General features: G+C 38.9%; 2 protein-coding genes across 3 annotated transcripts; both read right to left on the bottom strand.

The window, feature by feature from the left end:
• Positions 1–448: 448 nt before the first annotated feature.
• LOC111586195 (monocarboxylate transporter 2-like) lies at positions 449–16625 on the bottom strand. 2 transcript variants are annotated; one of them, XM_035941851.2, is made up of 5 exons: positions 16485–16625; positions 14029–14249; positions 9094–9237; positions 6437–7249; positions 449–1147 (listed from the first exon to the last, which is right to left on the bottom strand). In XM_035941851.2, the coding sequence occupies exons 2-5, from the start codon at positions 14243–14245 to the stop codon at positions 882–884; spliced, it is 1440 nt and encodes a 479-aa protein (XP_035797744.1). In that variant the 5' UTR covers positions 14246–14249; positions 16485–16625; the 3' UTR covers positions 449–881. The 2 variants fall into 2 exon arrangements, with proteins under 2 accessions (XP_035797744.1, XP_023151656.1); XM_023295888.3 differs by lacking the exon at positions 16485–16625 and having other exon boundaries at positions 14029–14269.
• A 166-nt stretch (positions 16626–16791) lies between these two features.
• On the bottom strand, positions 16792–23478 carry kbtbd8 (kelch repeat and BTB (POZ) domain containing 8). The gene is made up of 5 exons (XM_023295976.3): positions 23394–23478; positions 21602–21809; positions 21083–21389; positions 20064–20883; positions 16792–19931 (listed from the first exon to the last, which is right to left on the bottom strand). The coding sequence occupies exons 1-5, from the start codon at positions 23407–23409 to the stop codon at positions 19468–19470; spliced, it is 1815 nt and encodes a 604-aa protein (XP_023151744.1). The 5' UTR covers positions 23410–23478; the 3' UTR covers positions 16792–19467.
• Between the last annotated feature and the right edge of the window lie 910 nt (positions 23479–24388).

Consider the following 24388-nt stretch of genomic DNA (forward strand, 5'->3'; position numbering starts at 1 on the left):
TGAATTCTGTTGACTTTGGTGATCCACTAACCTTTCATCTGGTAAGATCTAATACCTGTCAAGACATTTCATTCTCTACACTAGCAGATTAATTAACTGTAACAAATTCCTCCCAAAGCTGCATAAACACACACATGCACAGAAATGACAGTGAAAGTTTTTTTTTTTTTAACTTACAACTAAGCCAATTTTACTCTATGTCCACCTCAGAATGAAGGAAACTAACTTAGGTTTGTTTTCTTTAAATGTTCATCAGGCACCAACACCGGATTTGGTTATTTTTTTTCTATTCTCTACCTGCAAAATTTCTATCTGCCTCAGCTGTATTTTGCATTTAGTGCTGATTAATAAATGTGAGCTAAAATACATTTTATTTTTATTTATATATATATATATATATATATATATATATATATATATATATATATATATATATATATATATATATATATATTATATATATATATATATATATATATTCCTCTTAAACATCTGCATGTTTAGAATAGTTATTGTCAGCATGTTAACAAGACAAAAGCTACAAAAAAGCTAGTATGGCTGCAGAGTGTTTTTGCTGGTTAGATGACTTGACAATAAAGGTGAAGTCTGCCAATCTGAACAGAGACTGTTTCACTCCCATTATCCCATCTCCTTCCATCTCCTCATCACCTTCATCTTGTCCTGTTCTGAGCTTGAATACACACATGCAGAATTAGTATTGCTGACTCTACCTTTAATTAAATATAAAAATGATTGCTAACTGAAAGGAAAAAACACTGAATTAAAAATGACTGTAAGCACCAAGCTACAAATACACTGCATTAACATCCACAAACACACCTACAAGTTAGTTCCCATAACATTCATGCTAAATAGACCAGTCATATTTCAACTGTTTCTGCGTTCTCCACATCTTGCTGGGCTCCATTCCTCTCAGTTTGTTCCATTTCTACCTCCGAGGTTTTGGCCTGGTCCTGGTTCTCTGTGTCTTTTTGGCCCTGCTCGTTGTTTTTTGCTGCCTTCTCCTTATCCAGCATGTGGTAGTTGTAGATGTTCATGACAAAGAGAAAGAGGCCACCAGTCACGATCACTGAGCCACACATGAAGAAAAGGTACTTGTAGTCACCGAAGACGTCCACTAGTAACCCTGTGAGAAGAAGAAGAAGTAGTATGTGTAATTTCATGCAACACTGTGTCTGTATACACAGAAGCACACTGGAAACTGCGGCATGCAATGGATAATGCAAAGGATAATATAGTGGTAGTATAGTGTCTTGATTCAACCGCTTTACAATTTTGAAGGTGAAGAGCAAGACCAGACTCGAATTTGGCTTAAATGTGTGTGCAAGAGAGTGAACAGTGAGCACAGGCTGATTTGAGAAGAGCCATTTCGGAAATGACAGAGGGCCATTACACCCTGCCTGGCTCTCCTGCATCTCTGGGAAGGCAATTTGGATGGGTGCTACCAAAACGAATCAGAAGAGAGGCCAATTCTCAGAGCCATAAATATCAAGCCCAAGTCTGCAGAAAAGTGACAAATGTGGTTTAGATCAGATTTAAGCCTGCAGGTTTTCAGACTCTTAAGCGCACCTCGCCCCAACCTCCCCGTTTCCCTCCAGACACGGATCGATTGTCGAGTGTTGCTATCTCTCTCTCGGTCTCAGCATGTAGGACTGTCCATCTCACTGTATTACAGGTCCTTCTTTAAGCCATTGTAGAGCCTCGTGGAATCAATGGAAGGTTGTTTTAAAAGTCAAAACTATTCTGAGCTGGTTGTTGTTCTCTTGTAGTCGTCTTTTTTTGTCTTTCATTAGTCATTAGAACCTCTCATATAGAGCATCTCATTATTTTGTCCATTATCATCAACTAAGAAGGGTTTTTGACAACCCAGGTCTGTTTTTGTAGAATTCTGAGTGAACTCAACTTCCAAGAAACCTTTTATTCTGACTTTCTCAGACATATTGGGAAGCAGTCATTACAGACGATGATAGAGCGTTTTATCAAAACCTATCAAAGAGAATGTTAAATTACACTGCAATTGAAAGAGTTTCCTTGGTAGCTCTCCTCAGGTATCCCACTAACTATCTTTACACTTATTGATGATATTTGTGTGTGTGCATGCACTGTATTGTGGGGTAACTTTGAATTTGGATCAGTTTCAAGCGTCTCAGAGCATTCTGATTGATAGCACTCATCTGGTGCCTGTACTCCGATGACCATCACCCTCATTAAGACAGCCCTTGATTGGCTGAGCAGTAATTAAGTCCATCTGGCAGAGTCACCTCTTTTTTAATGTATTCACAGCTTAATTATGGCCCAGGTACAGGACTTTAATGACGAGAGTTTGAACCGAGCGTCATTAGACACCCAAAGCAAAAGGCTAATTACACCCACTTACCTAACTTCCTCCTAATTGGATTGACCTGAAGGTTTTGGGGAGCAGTAACAAGCAGATAAGGGGAGACATAACGATTCTGCCCTCTGGAGGAGAGTGTTAGATGTGCAGGAGGGCACTTATTTACCCTATTAAATGAGTGCCTCAGAACAGGGTCGCTCGAGACAAACTGGGGGGCTTGTGGCTCTTCACTTCATTAAAAGTCAGGTTTGGAGGCAAAGATTGTCAATCAGACGACATGACCAGCTGATAAAGTCATGTGCAGCTACACTACTGTACATCCTCAGCTTACACTAAACAGGCCGTTGAAATAAGCTTTAGAGTTGACCCTGATTGGTCCACAATTATGCAAAAAAAAAAAAAAATAGCGCTGGCCATTTTATTTACATATTCTGTGTCCTAAAGTTTTAGAAGGATTTCACTTAAAAAAAAATAGCATTATATATGAGAAAGTAAGTAAATCAGCTCACGTAAATTACAAATTTGGAGAGCAGATAAAGTCAACACCTGGTATTTTCACCAAAACAGGCACACATTGATTTGTACAATAAAAATCTGAAAGAAACATCTCAGTTTATCGAGAGTTTCCTGCACTTATCACACTAAGCAGCTGCAGAAATGTTTCACAGATTAAGTTGGGTTCACTCACCGGAGGTAATTAACTGCTACACAAGTCTCTGTCATGGTGGCCCACTGCCAACTAAATCCCACAATCCCCTTTGCCACACAACACTGAAAACCTACTCAACTATCCACAACAATCAAAATTCAAATACAACATAACTGAAATACCAATTACAGAAGTACTCATTTAAAAATTTGAATTTGAACATTAACAGTCGCTTGGTTCTTTGCTTTTTCAAAGACGGAATTGCACATAATCAGAACGAGCACCTCCTCTTCCACCTTAAAAAACAGTAAATAACTACAGCAAATGTACAGTGCATTTCTGACATGTCTTTCCTTCGTCTTCTGCCATAGCCATTAAAATATTCGTAATGGATTTAATTATTGACACTAATCAATCAATTACAATTAATCATTAACATCCCAAGTGCAGATTCTGTGGCAGAGTCCTTGGGGTTCACTTTGATTCACTGCGGCTGTTGTTTAAGGGCAATGAAGTAAGACACAAAAAGACACTAAATTTCCAACACGGGCTACATAGAAAACATGTTTTTTGTTTCTTTTATTTCATCCAGCTCAGTCATTCTATATATTAAAAAAAACCTATTACTGTCACTGGCCACAGCAACAGGTGAATTATCAGCGAGCAAATGAGTGCATTATCAAATTTGTTAGACTGTGACATACTAGGATTCCTGTGTGTTTTTTAAAATGTGATGACAACTTGTTCAACTATTTATCTAATTATTTTTCATAAATTCACCCTTAACTGATCACAGTGATGATTAGGATGTAGTCAGGGTGCTTCAGCATTAAAAGCTCAGGTTTAAAGGTGTCATATTAGTCACTAGTTGGTTCAGAACATAATGCATTTTCATTGTAGGGATATTTTGGCAAGGAGCACAGAGTTATAGCTCTGCTTCTTATGTTTTGGCTCAGCCCGGAATCTGGATTCCATCACACAGCCAGAACGATGGCTGCAACATACTGGAAAAAACGTGTTTTTTGCAATATGAATAAACATATCGAATTTTCACAGAATAACTTGAATTACTATATTTGTATTTTGGTCTGTGATGCCAATTTAAATGGTCAAAGAAATAAGTTGTGCTGCCTCATTTAAAAGCAAAAATTGAAAGACATTACCAACAAAATACCATTTTTAGTTGCTAGGGGTCATCTTTTCTGTAGCTGAAATACTTTACTGTCAGGCAAACCTCACTCGTAGATTAGTCATGGAAAATGAGATGTGTGAGTTTACATTTTGTATCACGGAGCAAATAAAGTTGTTGCATGATGTGTTTGATTTATCTGCACATTCCACTTTGTGATGTGACAAATTGCATCCCCAGCCAGAGCGGCATTTATTGTGTCCAAACTACATTTTTTGCAAAACCAATTTTGCACATGTATGACGTTTTCAATAATTTGCATCCACACAACATTTTGTGCTGTCGACAGACAAACACCCCATTACAGGATGTCCTTGTGTTATCTCTCCCTTTCCACCCTCATATTACGCATCAAGCTCACTGTTGTTTTAGTCTAACTCAACTGTTAACGTGTTTCTTTCATTCATATAAATATATGAATGAAATAGAGATAAACACACAAATATATATATATATATATATATATATATATATATATATATATATATATATATATATATATATATATATATATATATATACATATATTTGTGTGTTTATCTCTATTTCATTCATGGCCTCTGCATTATGTGGCAGTACAACCCAGTAGCCTACTAGAATGTCATTACTGCTAGACAGAGCTGGATTATCACTGATGAGTCAGTGTGCTTTGGGCTGTTATGAGAGGCACATATATATATATATATATATATATATATATATATATATATATATATATATATATATATATATATATATATATATATATATATATATATATATATATATATATATATATTTAAAAAAATTCAATTTTACGCATTCTTTGCAAATCAGCTTACTTCACACTGGTTATTTATGACGACTGTAACAATGGAGTTTTCCCTCCCCAAGTGTGTTTGCATGTTGTAATGTGAGCCCACATTATTCATTTGGCCTCAGTTGCAGAGAGAAACAGTATAAGGCAAGCCTAAGAGAGATGACAATAAATACTTGTTCCTGTGTAATAGTACGTGTCCAAAGGGGTATTTCTAGACGTGAGGGATCTCACTGCTTCCCAACACTGGATGCTTGATGGGCGTACAACTAGGCAATGTCACAACAGATGATTGATAGATACTCTTCAACTAAATTTACAACAAATGGTATCCACAGGATCCTTCACTTCACTGCTTCCGATTCATTGCCTATGTAAGCGGCCATGATATGCAGTAGAGTTACAATGTGCTTCGAAAGACAGTGTCACATTGCCTTCTCTTCATTTGCATTAAGTTCAGGTCTTGGTGACTTAATACAAATAAGAAAAGTCTGGGTGCCTTTCGACACATCTGGAAACTCCTGCCGAACTTTTACACTAACCTTTGCTGATCCTGTATGAATACAGATTCAGCAACTGCATTGTTCATTTCTGGCCTCAGATGTTTTCAGAAACACATTTTAGTGAACTCTTTTCGTAATATAAGTGAAACTTTCCAATATAGCTGCCATGTTGATTGGGTTTGAAAACCAAGAGCAGACAGCCCATAAGTGAAGCATTCACCCAATCACGTGCAGCCAATGTTTGTAGGAGGGTGAAGAATGAGTTGGATTCGTGTTGCAGAGCACCTGCGAAACATCTATCATGACACTGCCTAATTGTACATGCGTCTGGTGTCAAATGTTAGGAAGCAGCTGAGCACGTATCTAAAAACACATACCAGCCTGTAACATTGACTGCACCTGACTGGTCAAATGCTTCACTCATAGACTTCTGCTCCTTGATTTCAAACGGAACCAACGAGGCAGCTCATTTGGAAAGTTTTGCTTATATTACAAAAACATAAAAATGTGTTTCTAAAAAGATCTGAGGCAAGAAATAAGTCATGCAGTTGCTGAATCTGTCCTAATTTTAGATTAAAAACATTTTATATAAATGTTTTTCTCAACTTTACAGAAGCATTAAGTCACCCCAATTTGAATAAAGTAGCCAAGACCTCAACTCTATGCAAATAAACTCTGTCCAAAAACACTGCAATTCTACCTGAAGGCATACCTGAACATGGGAGGCGTTGAACTGACAAATCCAGGGGACATGTACCATAAGAGAGAAACAGAAAAACAGTGACAGCTGTCCAGTTGACCTGACTGTTTGTTCATGGCTCATCAGGTTCAACAATCCATAAAAAAGACACAGATTTTAATTACAAGTTTATCGAGTGGTCTTTTTTATGAGACTAAATCTGCCACGTTTCCGAGTGGATTGTTTGTGTTCAGGGTGTGTTACCTGCAGCAGGTGGTCCCAGCAGCATGGGGAAGCACTCCACAATGGTGACCAGTCCAACAGCACTGGGGAAGCGCTGACTTCCCATCAGGTCCATGAGGCATTCGAATATTAGGGCGAAAACCATGCCAAAACCTATGCCGAAAAATGCAGCATAGACCACCAGGAAGGCGTAGCTCTTGATCAGAGGACACAGTAAGTGGCATGTACCATTGAAAACCATGGCAAAGCTGAAGAAGTACTGGATTCTGGGCCTAATCCACTTGCTGTTGGCAATCAAGCCGGTTGCAGGTCGAATAAACATGTCAACAAAGCCCATAATAGAGAGGAGATAGGCCGCAGAATACTTCTCTACGCCTTGGTTAATGGCATACGCTGAGAGGAACACAATGGGCGCATAGGCACCAAAGATGAACATCACATTTCCTATGAGGTAAATGACAAATCCTCTGTCTTTAAAAAAAGACAAATCCAAGAACTTCTTTGCGTTCCTCCCAAAGTTTCGTTTTATCTTCGTGTTATGCTCATTTGGTTGTTCCACTTTTGTCTGCGGAGCAAAAGCAGTCCACTTATCAGGTGGAGTAACAGGCCTCATCAGGGCCCCAGCAACACAACAGTTGAGCATCATACCTCCAAGGATAAGCAGACTTCCTCTCCAACCAAATCTAGCCAGTAGATATTGGTTAACAGGGGCCAGGAAACAGAGAAACACTGGACTCCCAGCCATGGCCAGTCCATTGGCTAGAGGACGCTTGACTAGAAAATATTTGCTGATGATGGTGAGAGATGCATTCAGGTTTAAGGAGAGTCCACAACCTGTATGTAGAGACATTGCAGAAAAAGAAACAGTCACATTTCAGTAAGAAAACCTCACTAAGCCTAAACTCCAAAGGGTACTTACTAAATTAAATTAAGACTGATTCTGCCTGGTGCTCATTAAGGTTCCATCTCATTTCACTTTTGCCAGCTAAAATCTCATTACAGAATGCTGGAATTCTTTCAGAAATAATTTCTCCATTCAAGTAGAAATAAATTAGGGAGCCTGGGTAATACATTCACTCCCTTGCCTTTCTACCCAGAAAATTTTAATTTAATAGCACCCTATTTTGAAGAAGATGAAGAGCTACAGCTACATGGTTAGGATGCTCCCCTTCTCTCCTTCCAATGTCAATTTATTCTTCTTCTCTAGATCCATAGGAAAGCGCGTGGATTTCTTTTTTTCCCCCTATTTGAAGTACAAACAGGGCACTACTGTATGAAGTTTTATAGAAAAAGTGTATTTCAGCCGTGCTTTTCTTCCATAACGAGAAACCCAAGAACAATATCTTTTCTTTTTGCTCTTTTCTGCATCTGTGAGTTAGTGAATGACTGTTTTAAGACTGTATAACCATACAAAGTATCTCCAAGCAGCAGAGAAGATAGTTTCTGTATTGATCCAAAGATCAAAGTATAGAAAAGTGACATCTTAGTGTATAAAAGTCTACTTTCTGTATTGTCAGTGCCATCAGCCCAACAGTAGAAGTTGAGGCATGTGGACAGAAGAGAACTACAGCAACTTTCCCTTTGGTACCATGAACAATGTCCACAGGGATTTAATTCATTCTTCTGGTATCCTGTGTGTACTTAAATGTAAAGCGCCGTCTCAGCATTTCAGCCTCAAATAACCTAATACTGCATGTACTACACACAGCTCACAGTTTTGCTAAGTTTTCCATAGTTTTAATCAAAGATCTAGCATTTCTTTGTTGTTTCTGTTGCAATGTTGTGCCTGTTTTCTGTTAGGCAGGTGCCCCAACTAACCATAGGGATTCAGCAGTGCAGTGATAAGGGCATTATCCCTCAACAACTTCCCACCAGCAAACACTGCCAATCATGTTTGTTGGAATACAGCAGATAGAAAGAAATTGCACTCACATACAAGGAGAAGTCATTGTGGAAAATCTTTTCCTGTGTCTCGGGCACTTTTCTATTAAATTATCTTTTTGAATGTGCAGGTATTTCTGAATATGTAAGCGTATGTGTGCATGCCTGCTGGGTAAAACTGCCTGATGCCTACGTGTCAGTGTGCCAGGGCACAGGGGAGCAGATCAGGGCCCCCTCATGCCCCCGGGCACCACACATGGCCCGACCACTTGCTGGGCCTATTAATCCTTTACGGGAGCCCTTGGCAGGGTAATGAGCCTCGTAGGGTGGCAGAGAGCCCCCATGTGACGACCATGATTGGAGCCTACGGGAGAGTACAGAGGGCCATGGAAGACTATGCTCTCTGGGATCAGAGATGGGTCTGTCTTAATTACTGTCCTGGTCCAGGTCCCCTTGGTGATCTAACTGCACCCCAGGAGCCGGGGCAGATGCCCAGGGCCCTGACAAACAACATGGCAGCCCAGTTAAGGGAGGCAGATCTGAACCAAGAGACTCTGAAAGGATGTGAAAAGATGCAGATTGCCAACCTCCCAGCCGCAGAGGGGCTTAACCAGGGCTGATGGGAATAGTAAGTAAACACAAAAACAAGTCTAGGATTCATCTCATGAAATCTTCTTAGATCAAATAAGCATCTATGGAGTCCCAAAAGTCAATCAATCCAGCCAAAACTTTTCAGGAAGCAGTAAAATAAATATTGAAAAGAACGGACAAGTTTGAAAAACATCAAATTGCTGTACCTCCAATGATACCAATACAAAAGTAGAGATAAATGATGGAGCTCCCAAAAGAAGCAGTTGCCATAGAAACTCCGCACATCAATCCGCCTGTCATGACTATTGGTCGGCTTCCAAAGCGAGTGACCAACACACTGCTCACTGGTCCTGCAGAGAAAGATGAGGAGGACAAAGAACAAGCAGCTCATTAAGTGTTTTAGAAACTAACTTACCAACTACTCTCAGGTAAGCTAATATGATATATATAAACCAAGGGTAAAAGGACATCACATTGGGTGATGGAACACCTCCGCACTTTTACGTCCACTGCGAAGTAACCTGGCAACTCATTATACTTTCCCCTGATAATGTGAAATACTACACTCAGTGATCAATCAGCAATTAAACAGTCTTTTATATGCTGTCACCCTTCCCTTCACTCATAACCTTGCCTGGAAGACTGACATTGCACCACCAGACTCTCTGCAGCATGCCGTGATGAAAACGTCTATATTCTAATTGCTATTTAGACCAGTTGTTTCCATATATATATATTTATTTTACTCAAATCATGCAGAACAATGAGAAGAGCATCATTCAAGTCTGCCATGATTACTGAAACCTGAACGTGTGCCTGCTTTTTCAGGAAACGTTGCAAAGAAATTGTGTGGAAGGTGATAAATAAAAAGCAGCCCTGTGAACAGAAAGTGGAGCACATGTCTGATAAATGCCTACTTTTCTTCGAGAGCATGTTCAGGTTGGTTGATGATTATCATGACAGAAAGTCGCAATTTAGTTGTAAATTGAATCTGTGTGAACAAATTGTTTTTGTGAATTCATGCAAAAGTGAAAGCATTTCTGCATTTATGCTTGCTACAGCCAACCATGAAAGTTTTTAGCATAATTTTGTTCATGTCATTCACATATAAAAAGCCACAGTTAGCTTCAGCCTGCATAACTAACTATTAGCTGTGGATGGTTTAGCACTGCAGCTGCAAGAAGAAACACATAAGACGGTGTACACTGCTGCTGTGTTTATGGCTGCTAAAGTTGGTTAGATACTGTGTTTGTTCAGTGTTCAGAGATTCAATGTGGGTCAGGGACAGTTAAACAGAGCTGCAGATGAATGGGTTTAGAAAAAATAATGGATCATGTTGTTACACTTTTGTGCACTCTTTGCTGTTACAATTTTCCTGAAAAAAAGGAAAAAATTAAACATGTTTGCTAGCCAGTTAAATGCATGTTAAAATGGGTAATGACTTTTCCTTTCAGAATAGTGAAAATGATTCTAAAAATATGAAGCATTTTGAAGAAGTTCAGTGCGTGTTTATCACATAGCTATACAGAATAGGTTCACAAGCTCTTTTTGTACCGACTCTAGTACAAAAAAAAAGCTGTCATACTTGCAACTGCAGGTTTTTCATGTCAGCTGAAGAACAAACTTTTTAAATCAAGAAAATGCAAAAGGAAAGAAGGTCTCTGTAATGGTTTGACTATGATAAAATATCTGATTTAACTTAATATGCTAATTTTCCTGAACTTTCACACATTTGATTTATACTTTTACAACTCATAAGATGACGTTGACTTATTCATTAGCTTACACAAGTGTGAGTTAACTCATATTTTCACAGCAGAATAACTTAGGTTTCTAAATCGAATTAACGTAAACATTTCTAATACAAATTATTTACAGTGCAAATACACATACATGATGCGAATCTAAAAAATGAGCAAACATCTCTTTTTTTTCTTACTTTTGCTGAGCAAATGTAGAGAATTATTCTCAAAAAGCGTATTTTTTTATACTGTAAATAAAATAAAAACACCCATCCCACTGTTTATGCGGTTAACCAGGTGCCAGCAGGGGTCGAAGATAGATCATCGTTCTCACTGTCGCTGTGTCACAGTAGGGCATTTCTCATACTACCACCATTTCCACTTCCATTATAAGTTTATCATTCGGACTCCTTGTGTCAGAGGTTTTCTGAAAAGGCTGTCATGTCTCTCCCATGGGGGCCTGATGTCAGACCCCAGTGTGCTGAACCTTCATCTGATATATTCCCCCTGTCTCTCTCCTCCACTGGGTGACATTGCTGAAGCCTTGCCAAGGACAATATGATAAAGCCCTGTGCCTGAGCCACGGTGGAGGGGAATATTTCACCAGTTAGGCCTCCCTGAGTCGAGTGCAGGTGAGTCGCATACCCTGCTGTCCTGTACCCTTGAAAACAACTACTGATGAACTCATGTAAATCCTCTACAAGACTTTTTGTGTCATCCACCAGTAACATAAATACCTATATTGTGAAAATAGGGCTCACATTCTGGGGAAAAAAAATGTCCCACTTCTCAGATTGTTTCGCTTATTGTGAAAGCTGTGGTGTGGCTAAGGCTGAACAATTAATCAAAATCCAAGACCTACAGTATGAATATATTACAAATTAAGCATTGTGGTGCTAAAATGATGTGCCAGCCTATAAAATATATTCTCCAAATTTAAGAACACATGCATGTTTGGAACAGACTGCTGCAAAAGTCACATCATCAGTAAAAGCAATGATTCCCACTAACACTGTGAAAACACTGCAATATCTTTCAAAATAATTGCAATATGACTTTTTTTTTTACATATCTTTAAGCCCCCACCCTTAAAACTGCACATATCCCTCCTCCACTACACAAACTCACTAACTCACATACACTATTCTCCTATGCAACAAATCCACCACTGAATCATCAGCAGTACGCTGTATTTAAAGGGACAAGTAGCTTTTCACATTTACCGTTGGTAGAACACTCAATGCTTATTGCACTCACTACAACTCAAACCCAGGTGTCCTTTAAAACTAAACAGTATGGAAACATTAGTTTTAGTTTGCACTAAGAGACATTTTCAACCTATGTTTGGCTTATGAGTATTAACCCTCGTGTTGTCCCGCAGGTCAAAATTGACCCGTTTAAAGTTTGAAAATGTGGAAGAAAATATATTTTCACAGTGAAACTTCTAATGTCCACATTTTCAACATTTTTGGGAAACCTTTGAACAATTTTTGGTGGAAAAAAAGAAATGTTAAAAATGTTTTTTAAGAACATTCACAAAAAAAATCAACCAAAATCCAGCAAATTTCACTGTATTTTGGTTGATTTTTATGTGAATGTTCTTAAAGAAAATATTAGAAGTTTTACTGATATATATGTAATCACTTTAGATATTTTAAGGATTTTTTTGGAAGATTTTTACTCATTTTTTGAAAATATTTACTAGAATTTTCTTGCCAAATTTGGGGGATTTTTTTCTTTTAAGGCATTATTGGAATTTTCTTCCCGAAGGTTTTGCAAATTTTCTGAAATTTGGGGAATTTTTTTGCAGAATTTCTGGATTTTTTTCAGACAAGGAAACAGTATTTTTTGGTGCCCGTAAATGAGCACAACAGGAGGGTTAAGTAAGTAGTTCAGTTTGAAAAAATCTAAACCTAAAAATGCTGAAAGCTGCGACACAAAAGTAGTGCCTGAATAGTGACAACTGTTGGATGGTTTGACTGTGTTACTGCAGACCCAAATCCACTTGTAGATCATGTAGTTACAGCAGTAAGGCTTTGTAAATATATTCTCTATGAACCAGAACACTGAAAAGGAAAGCAACAGTACTAATCAATGAATCACTGAGGACACCTAAATTTAAGTCAGGTGAGTTCTACACGCTGGCAACATTCCTCCTATTAGGCGGCCTAACGCTATTTCAGTCACTCATGTGAAGTCAATTATCTATCTGTCCAAATGAATGGACAGTTCAAACACACAAAGGTTGGTAGAAAATCCAGAACTTGAAGGATTTTTCCATTTGCTCTGAAACCTGGATTTTCTTCTCTAATTGTGGCCATAATGTTGATTTATGTGTACAAATACAGACACAGACTATACAAACATCTGCACTCAGCTGGTTGTTCGGCACGATTTGTACTCTCTGGTATGTTCAAGTACAACTTTTAACAGGAGACGTAAGGTGCTTTCAAGAGGGTTTGATCAGCAGAGACCATTATCAGTACCAGTTCTTGAAGGTACATTTGATGTGTGAAAACCCCACGGGAACACAATACATTACAAAAAAACAGGAGAAAAACAAGTGCTCAACCTGGTTAACCTACAGGCTATTATTTTCCAGCCAATACAAAATGCATTCCGTGGTTGTGTAAAGGCGCTGACTACAGAACCTGTGATAACGACACTGAATTCCAAACAGCTCTGCTGCAACTCTGCATCTGAGGTTATCGTATTGAACCAGGTGGCGTATTGATGTAGCATATCTGCTGATATGAGGTCATAACAGTTAAATCAGTGTTTTTAGCTGATAAATACGAAACTGCAGATCAGCACTGCTAAATACATGGTTGAGACAGTGGCAATATTACACAGTTGGCCCATAAGGAAAGAACTGTTCTCAACTTTAAAATATTCAAAAGGAATATTTTAAAGTTGAGAACAGTTCTTTAAATCCAGTTTAATCAACTTGCTTTTTTTTTTTTTTTGACACATTCTGAACATAGTCAAAGTTGAGCAAAATCCTAATTTAACCAAATCAGCAGCAACAGTTTATTTGGGCCTATGTGAAGCATGTTTTCACTGTGGCTGTCTGAAGAGCACATCATTGACTATAAACTAGACTGAACAGTGTGTTGTTGTGTCAGGAAACACACATATCTGTGTAGACTTAAAATGTGTCTGAAGGTTGGTTAAACAAAAAATGATTGTAATTAGAAGGGACATCTGTATCTTGGTGAAAATGCTACCAATATTAATTTAGTGGAAGAGTCAGTGGGAGACCGTCCTATTTCAACAAGGAATTTAAGAATCACATTATTGACATATGTTCATTGTTGACAATATTAAACCTCCTGGTAAAAGGATCCATTATTCCATGTGGACAATCCAATGTAATAAACAGTGATTGAATCAACTCACCTCCTGCATACATGACTGCTAACATGATGGAGGAAATCCAGGCTATTTCACTGTAGCTGGCCCCTAAGTCCATTTGGATCTCCTTGAAGAAAATGGAAAGGGCTTTGGGTGTTGAGTAAGCAAATCCAATGGAAATATGGGCCCCGAACACCACCATCCAACCCCAACCCCCATCCGGGGGTTTGTAGCCCAACACATCTTTTGGAGCAGGGGACATGATCCTGTTCAGGGGGAAAAACATGTGACACTGCTATCAAACCAAAGGAAAATGTTTTTTAAAAAAGCAACCCAAAAACACATATTGAAGTGAGCATCCAAGTTTCAAAGTGATGGACATCTTTCTAAACTTACTGGCAGATAAAGCTTATACTCACTGATACAAAATATCAGCCGTATCAAAACTTTTACTGCTTTCTGTTGCTTTAAAAGGTTTGGTCATACGAGTCATTAGCAGGCAAAACTGAGGACATGAGAAACACAAAAGCTGTTTTTCATCATAAATCAAGGTCATCTGTAATATAGCGAGTGAAACGTCAAAAAGCCTCTGATTTCTAAGTTCACAAATTACTCAGTGGACCTATCAATATTGAAGATTTTACTTTTTATGTATCAAATGCAGATACCACATGTGCGCATGTATGATTAGTTAATGCCATAAGCAAAGATTTCAGGGGGATAGTTAAAAGATATTCATTTCTCTGCCTCCAATGAAAACATGTATGAAGTACATAATTTTATTTTTGTAGTAAGATATATATATATATATATTTATATATATATATATATATATATATATATATATATATATATATATATATATATATATATATATATATATATATATATATGTGTGTATATATATATATATATATATATATATATATATAAAAATAAAAAAATCCTATTATTTATTCAATGTCTCCAACAAGGGGAGCTCTTTTTTTCCTCAGCGCTCAGTCTTTTATTACTACCAAAATGACTCGTGATCATACAACCAATGAATATTTTGTGGCAAATGTGATTACTTAATACGAGCAAAAACCTTGCTGAAATACATGTGAGCTATTAAAGTCCAGGGTTTCATAAATCCATTCAAATTAATTCATTAATCATTGATGTCAGCTGGTGCCACACACACCTTTGAAGAGGGTGCTTTCTTGGAAAGAAAACCACGAAACGGGCCATGAAATTGATCGCGCCTAATGTAAGCTCCCTCAGAAGAGACAATATTAAAAAAGAAAAGTTGGATTACAGGAGAGTAAATGTTTGAAGGAAAAAAATGGAATGCCCGACATTATTTTTACATAAATAAAGCTATTTCCAGTAAAAATTAATAAATATGTGCAGAAACGGGGGCAGAGCCAAGAAGGGGAGCGTGGCCACCCCATTCAACCTATAGTACCAGTAGTAAATAAGTGGCCAAAAACGTCAACAATTTGCTCAAAAAAAGAAAATAAACAAGGGATTGTGCCAACTCTACAAACTGACTGTCATTGTTCACAAAAGGTACAAATTAGTACATAAAAGTTCACATATATGTTGATTCCAGCTATTTTTTCCCCCAACTAAATAATTACAGAAATTAAACTTTTTTTACTTTTTAGAATGAAATACTGCACCATACTATACTAAATATATATATTTTTAGTTCTCTCTGCATCTAGCCAGGGGTGTGCTATTTCCATAGAGGTGAAGGAGTTTATATTGCAGTGAAAAACTAGCTCACAGTGAGCAAAAATGTAATGAGCAAAAAAATAAATAAACCACAAATGCCACATAAACTAACAGGGGTTCAAAGGGTTAAAAACTGAATTTAAACAACCATTTTAGATTTTTAATCAACTGTAGATTCCATGAGAAGCTTTTTAAACTGTACAAGAATCATTATTCACATCTACAAAGCAATCTTGTTTGCATAATCAGCTGACAAGAATAAAGCTCAAAAACAAATCAACCACTGCTTCCGCCACTGTGCACAAAAAGCCCTAAATGGTGTGTTAAAAATTCAAGAGAATGCAGTAAATTCTGAGTCTGATGCTCAACAGTTTCCTGACGGGGAAACCCTGAGCCTTTAACCTATCGCTCCTTATGATCCACTGAAATCTTTCCACAGTGGAGACATTAAAAACAACAACTGTGTAACATATGTCTTACTAGCGCAGACTCAGCTGTAGTTCACGATGCATTTACTGGGAGGCATCAGTGGCTACATCCTATATTTCTCTCCATTCGCAGAAACAGCTGATCATGGTGAAATTCTGATTTATTTTTTCCTCCCTAAAGTAACAAAGTTTTCTACTGCGGCTCTTCCACGAGGAGCCGGAATGGAGGAAAGTTCACACGTGGACACACGATGATCGAAACTAGCGAAACAAAGCAACGACCGAGCCGAGCCTTCGTGCGTAAAAACCAGAGCGACTCAAGAGTGACTTTTAGAAAGTCGGAGTTCACTTTACCTTCACTGCGCGCCTCCGCTGCTTATCTGTCCGAAGTTGGCGATACTACTTTCAGCCTGTGGTTCTTTAGTTGACGCCTGATCACGTGTTCCACAGACCGGCCTGGGAGGGCTTCTCTGCAATTTTCACTACTTCTGGATCACGAGTACAAGAGCTTCGTCTCCTCTTCATGTCTTCCAGCCTGAAGGTCAGTGTTGTCTGTGGAGTCACCATAGTGTGACAAAAATACAATACAGCCTCCAGTGAGTGTCTCACATGCCAAAATAATGCATCACGTGTTTAAAAACACAAAATCAACTCACCAAACTTCACTTTAATAGTTTTATTTCAAATTATGTGCAATGTGAATTTCACAGTTGAGCTCAACAACCTCTATAACCCGAAAACCCCCCAAAAACAGACAAACCAGCAAAGTTAAAAGTGAGGAAAAAAAACGGGTAAGAGACACAATGGAATAGCACCCATAAAGCGATGCGTGGTGATGACCAGAATGACGGCCACCGATTCTTCAACACAGAAGAGCAGGATTTTTTTTTTTTTATATATAGCTTGTTGTATTACATGACTGGTGTTTGAAATATGGTGTAACAGTGGAGTTACTTGATCTGTAATGCTTAGTTTCAGTGAGATGTTACAAAGAAATACTACTGTACTACAGGAAAAAAAAAATCTAAATGCATCACTTGTTCGGGTAATCATTTTTTTCCCTCAACAGAGCAGGATTACTCTACCATAACTAAATAGATAATTACATTTAAAAAAAAGAAAAAAAACAGCCACTGGAGACAACAAAAAGAAAATCACATCTACTTTTTTTTCAAGTTATAAAAGAAACTGAAGATAAGTTTAGAAAACTGTGCAAGTACAGCAAACCTATAGTACAGTATATTACACATAACAAAAAAAAAAAAATCTTAAATACAGTACTGTGTATCAGTAGAAATCCTGAGAGTTCTCTGTTCCTGGTTCTCAAATGGCTGTCTGTAGACATGTAGATGAAACTCAGACCCACGCTCACCCATGATGAGGGGCTTTCTGGGGGCATTGTCCAAGCTGGGTCAACAACAAAACAAAAATCAGCTTAAAGTCAGTGAAGAATGGGTCTTCTCTTGGAGAAGTAAATTGTGTCCTTACTGAATGCAACTCTTCTGGTATTAATTTCCGTGTAAATCTCTTATGATTGCTATGTGGTTACTAAAACCTTTTTTTAATGTAATAGATGGGCATTCTTCGTTAAGATACAAGGGAAATGTGTAGTGCAAAGATGACAGGAACCTGCTTGAGGAAACTGACGGCACTGAAAATGTCCCACTTTGACAGGGAATGCCACTCAGCGGTGGTATTCTTCTAAACAAGATTGTCAAAAAAAACAAAAAGCAGCACCAACAGTTTGTGTCCTCTGTGTGATGGCGTGTGAAGACGGATTCATGGCTGTTAGATGAATTAGCACACAACCCGGGTCACCCTCACTCGTTTTTAAATAGTCTGCTTGTTCAAGAGGGTGCTTCGTAAAGTTTGCAGTTACGGACCGTTGAAGTGGAGAGTGATTCAGTGCAACGCTGAGTAAGACTTTTTCAGATATTCTTCATCAGGAGGAACAGTTTTTGATTCTGATGCCCCTTTTTCTAGCCACAGGCACATTGGCATCACAAATTATCTGCACTAAATTACACACACTTCAAGCCTGTACCCATGCAACAGCCAGACAATCATTATTGGTACTACCGTGATTTTCACTAGCAGAGACAAGCACAAAACAATTAATGCACTTTTACTAAGGTAATACAACGCAATATAGCCTAATCACAGTTCCATGATTTATTGCTACCACAAAATTCGTTTCAATGTCCACAACAACTATATAAAGACCTCAAATGCTTTGTTTGGCATTTAAGAGGAAGGCTCGTTCGACCTTTTTTCAAATGACTATAATCTGATGTCAAAGAACAACCTCGGAGCACAATGCTGAACTGAGCTTTTCACGCAGCTGCTTAATCAACACAATGGCCTAAAATGTCCCTTTTCTCCTAATCCAATATCTCTGAAGTTTCTGAGGTAAACCTGTTAGTTGGTCTAAACTTGCCACTTAGTGTTGCCACAAATTTGACTCCGTCCTTAATTCTCCAATGTGGAGAGTGAATATTCTAAGATTTCACTTAAATGTTCTTAGCATGTGACACAAGATGGATGCCAACTCAAAGAGCAGAGGTGAAAGCCCCCATTCAACTGGAATCTCAAACAACAATGAAAAATAGCTTGGAAGCCACACATAGTGTATTGTTTGACACACTGACGCTTGTGAAGGAAGAGGGGGCCATAAAAATATCATACAAGCTTCAACCTTTAAAAACACTAAGGTAATGTACGTCACAAGCACACTTCAAATTAAAACTTATCGATAAAATAAGCTGAAGAGAGGCATGAACACCGAATAGTGGAGGAAAAAAAAAACCCACACACACACACGCACACAAACCTCAGAGCCAGCAAACCTACTAATGAGCTAAGGTACTCATCTTACCCGTATGAATATATAGTTCATATAGTTATTTATATAGATATATAGATATATAGAGATTTTCACTTTATGCTGAGACATAGCATCCATATCTCCAGAGGGATACCTAGCCAACACCCTCATTTGCATGCTTAACATTTGTAAAAATCCATAACTATTCATGTATCCAAAAAAAAAAAATAGAACAACATGGCTCAATAACAAGCAAAAAATAGGATAATTGCACTTATGATTCATTGTACGGTTTTGTTAAACAAGCCTCAGTGTGGGTAGTTGGTGCTGTCTGGAAAAAGAAATACTGCAATCTTTAAAAGCACCCCGATGTTGATCATGTTAAACCAAAGTTTGCAAGACTTAACTGAAAAATGGTCCGTGTGGTGCAAACCCAAGGTAACACCAGGCACAAGGCAGGCAGGACCACACTATTCCCTCCACCTCATAGATTGGGTTCCCAAATCAGCTACCTCAAAGCACTTTCTGCAGACACTGTGGATAAAGTTTGGCCACCACACATTCAAAATGGCGACCCAAATCCCAGAGGCGATCAGGTGTCTCATAGACTTTGGTCCATACGTCTGCCTCATCGTCATACTGGTAAAGGGAGTTCTTGCGGCTGGTGCGAAACACGTGCTCCTCCACCATGACCTGTGTGGCTCGTACGAACAGGTGTAGCTTGCCTTGCAGTAGCATGGCCTTGATATATGGGCTTGTGGCTTGGTCAAAGGGCAGATCTCTCTTGCGGCTCCATGTGTTCTTCTCAATGTCATAGACCTCCACAGTGAAGGTGCGCTGGTGATTCCTGCAGATGCCGGCAATGTAGTAGATGCAGTTTTTGTACAAGGCAGCCAGACCCTGACTCCGAGGGACACTCATTGGGGCCAGATGACTCCAGTAGTCCTTACGGGGATCAAAGCAGAAGAAATATTCACCTGTGGAAACAAGTGTTGTTTAGAACTGTGCTGAGCTGCTTTAACATAGTTCATCAAAGATGTTAAAGTCCCATTATAGACACATTTTAAAATAATTTTGAATTAATGTGAAATATAATTGCATAATCTCACCTTGGAGGATATAGATGCGATCTTTATACTCCACAGCACTGTGAAACTCCATGGCCACTGGCATAGGACTGACTGCTGTCCAACAGTTGTCCCTGGCATCATAGCACTCGACTGATTTTAATGCATTTCGCCCATCACCTTCATAAACGCGACCTCCCAGTGCATAAAGCTTCCCACAGCAGTGCACGAGCCTGCATCCTATCCTTGCTCTAAGCAGAGGTGCACGTGGAAGCCATCGGTTGCCTGCATGTTCGTACTGCCAGAAGTCACTCTCTGCTCGATGGTCTATGGACACCTCACTGTTGCTCGGTCGGTACCCACCAGCGATGTAGATGTCGTTCTCCGAGGAAACCAAGATACCGACCTCCCGGAGATCATTAGGTGGTTTGCAGAGCTTGAACACCCGTCCTGTGGCTGTGTCAAGGCAAGGCACTGTCTGCTTCTTACCTGAGTGTTTATGAGCAGCATCAAAGCAGATGACCATCTCCGAAGCAGTCATACCGAGCCGCTGTGGGCAGCCATTAGTGCCGGTGAGGCGAGCCTTGGCCTCAGCAGGGTCTTCTGAGAGGGACAGGGCACAAGCAAAAGGGGCAGGTATTCGACTGAGAAAGGCCTCATCCAGCAAAGGCAGACGGATGCATTGGGAAAAAACCTCAGCTAGGTGGGCTTCACGGCCAGGCAGATCATGCTCCAGCCAACGGACAATGCTCTCATAGACATGCTCTTCCTTCTCCACATTGAGGTCATCATTGTTCAATATGCTGACCAACTGCTCCTCGGTCATCTGGAGGAACTCTTGCTCCCGTGATACACACAAGAACTAAAAAAAAAAAAAAAAAAAAAAAAAAAAAAGCAGTAAAATGATTCAGTTTTTAACAGCCAAACATGCTGGTCTCAAAGTATGCACAATTATAAGACCAGGCTAAAACACTGGTCAAATAAAGCAGCAGCCACAATCATTAAATCATAATTAAATTAACTGTTTAAAAAAAACAATCCAGTGCTCATGTTCGACTGACCTTCTTGCGGATGTAATCTTGTGAGCGTTCCCTCAGTTCCTGATGCCCATAAGCATCAGCAAACATATAGACCCCTATACAGTTCTGAGGGTCAAGTCGGCTGATCATGAACTGGGCACACTGATCCTGCAGAGCAGGAATCTGGAAAATGCTGGCTGCAGTGAACAGAGCTTGGACATTGGACTCAGAGAGTGTCACCCTGGATGTGTAGGCATAGTCTAAGACGAGGTGCATGGATTCAGATTCAACCCCAACGATTCTGACTTCTCGCTGACTGCTCTCTGTAAGGCCACTGGTGAACATGGACCTGGTGGTGAAGGTGAGAATACACAAGTGGTATAATGATATTAATCCATTCTCATGCTAAAGCTTTCACAGGAAAATTAATGTGAACATCATAACATCTATCAAGTAATCTGTAGCAAAACTGATTCTGAAACCAATTAAGGGTTTTCAGCTACTTGCTCTCTAAACATTTGCAAAAAAAAACCAAACACACGCATATCCAACAATTCCTACCTAAAATACGGGCTAATTGCTGCAAGAACATTTCGGTGGCATGAGAAAGTCTTGCCATGGTCCACTTCTACGACGATGTCTGTGAGCTGTGCTTCATCATACAAGGCTTTGAGCTGCTGAAGGATGTTACAGGCATGAACAGCATCTACCCCGTTGTAGTTGGTGGTTGGAGGAGTCCCATTTTGAACTTGTAACAGCTTCCCTACCTCTAAACAACACAATGCAGAGAGAGGAAAAACATGCTATCAATCATTGCACCTTGACAAGTGATACTGGCACAACACACTGAAAACATCAAGTAGACTCCTATACAAAAAAAATAAAAATAAAAACAGTTAAAGGGGTCATAAAATACTAAAGAAAAATTCCTGTTAGCATTTTTGGGATCCTTAATCTAATCACTCTTAGGTAAAAGGGGAGTCTCATGAAAAGAGGAAAATAAATAAAAGTTGATAACACGCGTACTGACTATTTTGACAGAAACCGAGATAACAAAGATGATAGAGCTCGACACAACACAAAGATGGCTACTTTAATGCTGACAATAGTGATCATTAATCTATACCATGCTAAGGTGACATTTTTGCAGTAGATATAGAACGTAAATGTGGACAAAGAAAGCAGGTTGATGACATGAAGTACAAGTCCAGCAGGCTCAAAGACAAACTGGGCACTCAGGGGCATAAAACGTGCATTTAGTGGTTAGTGCACACACCCATGTGGTGAGTACTCAAAATAGACACCACTGCATCAAAATTAATTCATATATTACTATATTTTTTGATTTTTCTACGCCTACTTTCTAACTTTAGACCAAAGTAATTCACTTAGTAGTGGACTTAACCAAGACATAGGGACAATATGTGGGTCTTAAAAAATCGTTAAGTCAGTGGTCTTCCATATAGTAGCATATGCAAAGTAAACATGTTTCTTATCACACGTGTTGCGACAAGTTACAAAAATGGCACCCCAACATTATCTGTTCTGCAATGCTTCACTGTAGCTTTATTTTCTCAGCTGCAACAAAACAAAAACTTTTTCCAACATATACCTCGTGTTGTGCAACGCTAACTCTTGACAGGACAAAGACTTGCAGTGGGGTCAATAGAAACCTACTGTCTCGCCAGGTGGTAGCTAGCTGGCTAACATCTCGTGTCATTGTCCGGCGCCTGCACTAACTGTCTGGGTAGCGAATAAGACTGAAAACAAACTTAAAGAATACTAACTATTTCGTAATGAGGCTGGATAATGCTTCATTTGAATGTTTCTTCACGGCTGGGTTAGCTGGTTGACGTGCAAGCTTAACTTTAAGCAGACAGCTAGGCACCAAGCTAACGTTAGCAAGTTTTCTTTGACACAACATTGCGAGATAAAAAGGGCGATAAAAACCTCAAAGGTTTAAATGGTCACATTCATTTCTTACAGAATTGTGACACCATGAAGCCCAATGTGCGATGTATTACTTTGGTGACCGTAACTACCACTAAAACTTGCCAAACCTTTGTCTCTTGTCATGAACAAGTGTTTACACAATCAGCTGTGGGTAGCGAGCTAACCGGCCGAAAGTTAGCCAGACAGCTAACGTTAGCTTCCTAGCCAGGCTAACGACAACCAACAGTTTTGAGAAGTCGTTTAGAACGTGACGCTTTTTACCGAGAAAGCAACATGTCACGACTTCGCCGAGTGATCTGTAAAGCTACACTCAGTGAACATTTAAACACACAAAGTACAACTTTAAATGGCACTGTTTAAGTCTGAGTAGTACACAAAACAATGAAGATTTTTTGCTAACCTCCACTGGCAGCCATTCTCTCCAGTCTGTCTCGGAGCAGACCGAGAAACGTCAGTGAGTGCACAGCAGAGCCCCGGAAACAAGGAGCAGCCAATCACAGGACGAGCCCGGATCACACAGCCAATCAGATTCCTTTTATCTGAAATAGGGAAAAAGTTAATTCCGTGTGGGTAAATTAGTTTCACACAGTGCAATCACGGGCAGAATTCAATGCAGTCAACCAAACAAGTCAAAGCTGCAGCAGGGTAATGAACAGGTGGATGCAGAGTAGTCCAAAGCAGAGAGAAAACATTGTGAGGTAAATTTTTGATACCACAAACATATTGCAACACATTAGACAGACATCAACCTTCCTTGTGTTACATTCTACTCATATGAAAAATGGTATATAAATTAATTCTGAAGAGATCTGGAGATCACCTCTAGGGATCGATCATCAACCCGGCCCATTATCAGATCTGATATCCAGCATTTTCCCCATAATCAGCATCATTGTTACCAATTCCCAGCAAAAATAAATAAATTGATTTGAAATGGGCTGTTTTGGCTCTGATGCTATGGAATGCTCTTTTACTCAATATTAAAATAAATCTTAATATGAAATAAATAAATATGGCTATGAAATAAATCCTGAAATGAATAAATCAATAGTGTTTACATAAAGGTGATAATTAAATAAATACTTTTTATTTTACAAGCGATATTTGTCAAATCATACTTTCATCTATCTCAGGGGTCTTCTTCTGCTTAATGCCACATTTATTTATTTCACAGAAGTATGTATTTTTATTTATTTTGTTATCTCATTGGGAAAAACATGACATTTTATATGATGCAGCCACCTCTCTCTGCCTGTAGTCAGAGCTCTGTGGTCCCAAGCCATGTCCCACCTATAGCACTATCTGACTGATTACACATCACCAAGTAGTAGCCCACGAACTATGAATCATAGATGCTGAAAATAATCAACAAAGGCATTTTAGCACAGTTTTTTG

This window comes from Amphiprion ocellaris, chromosome 5, assembly GCF_022539595.1.
Source record: "Amphiprion ocellaris isolate individual 3 ecotype Okinawa chromosome 5, ASM2253959v1, whole genome shotgun sequence".
Taxonomy (NCBI): domain Eukaryota; kingdom Metazoa; phylum Chordata; class Actinopteri; family Pomacentridae; genus Amphiprion; species Amphiprion ocellaris.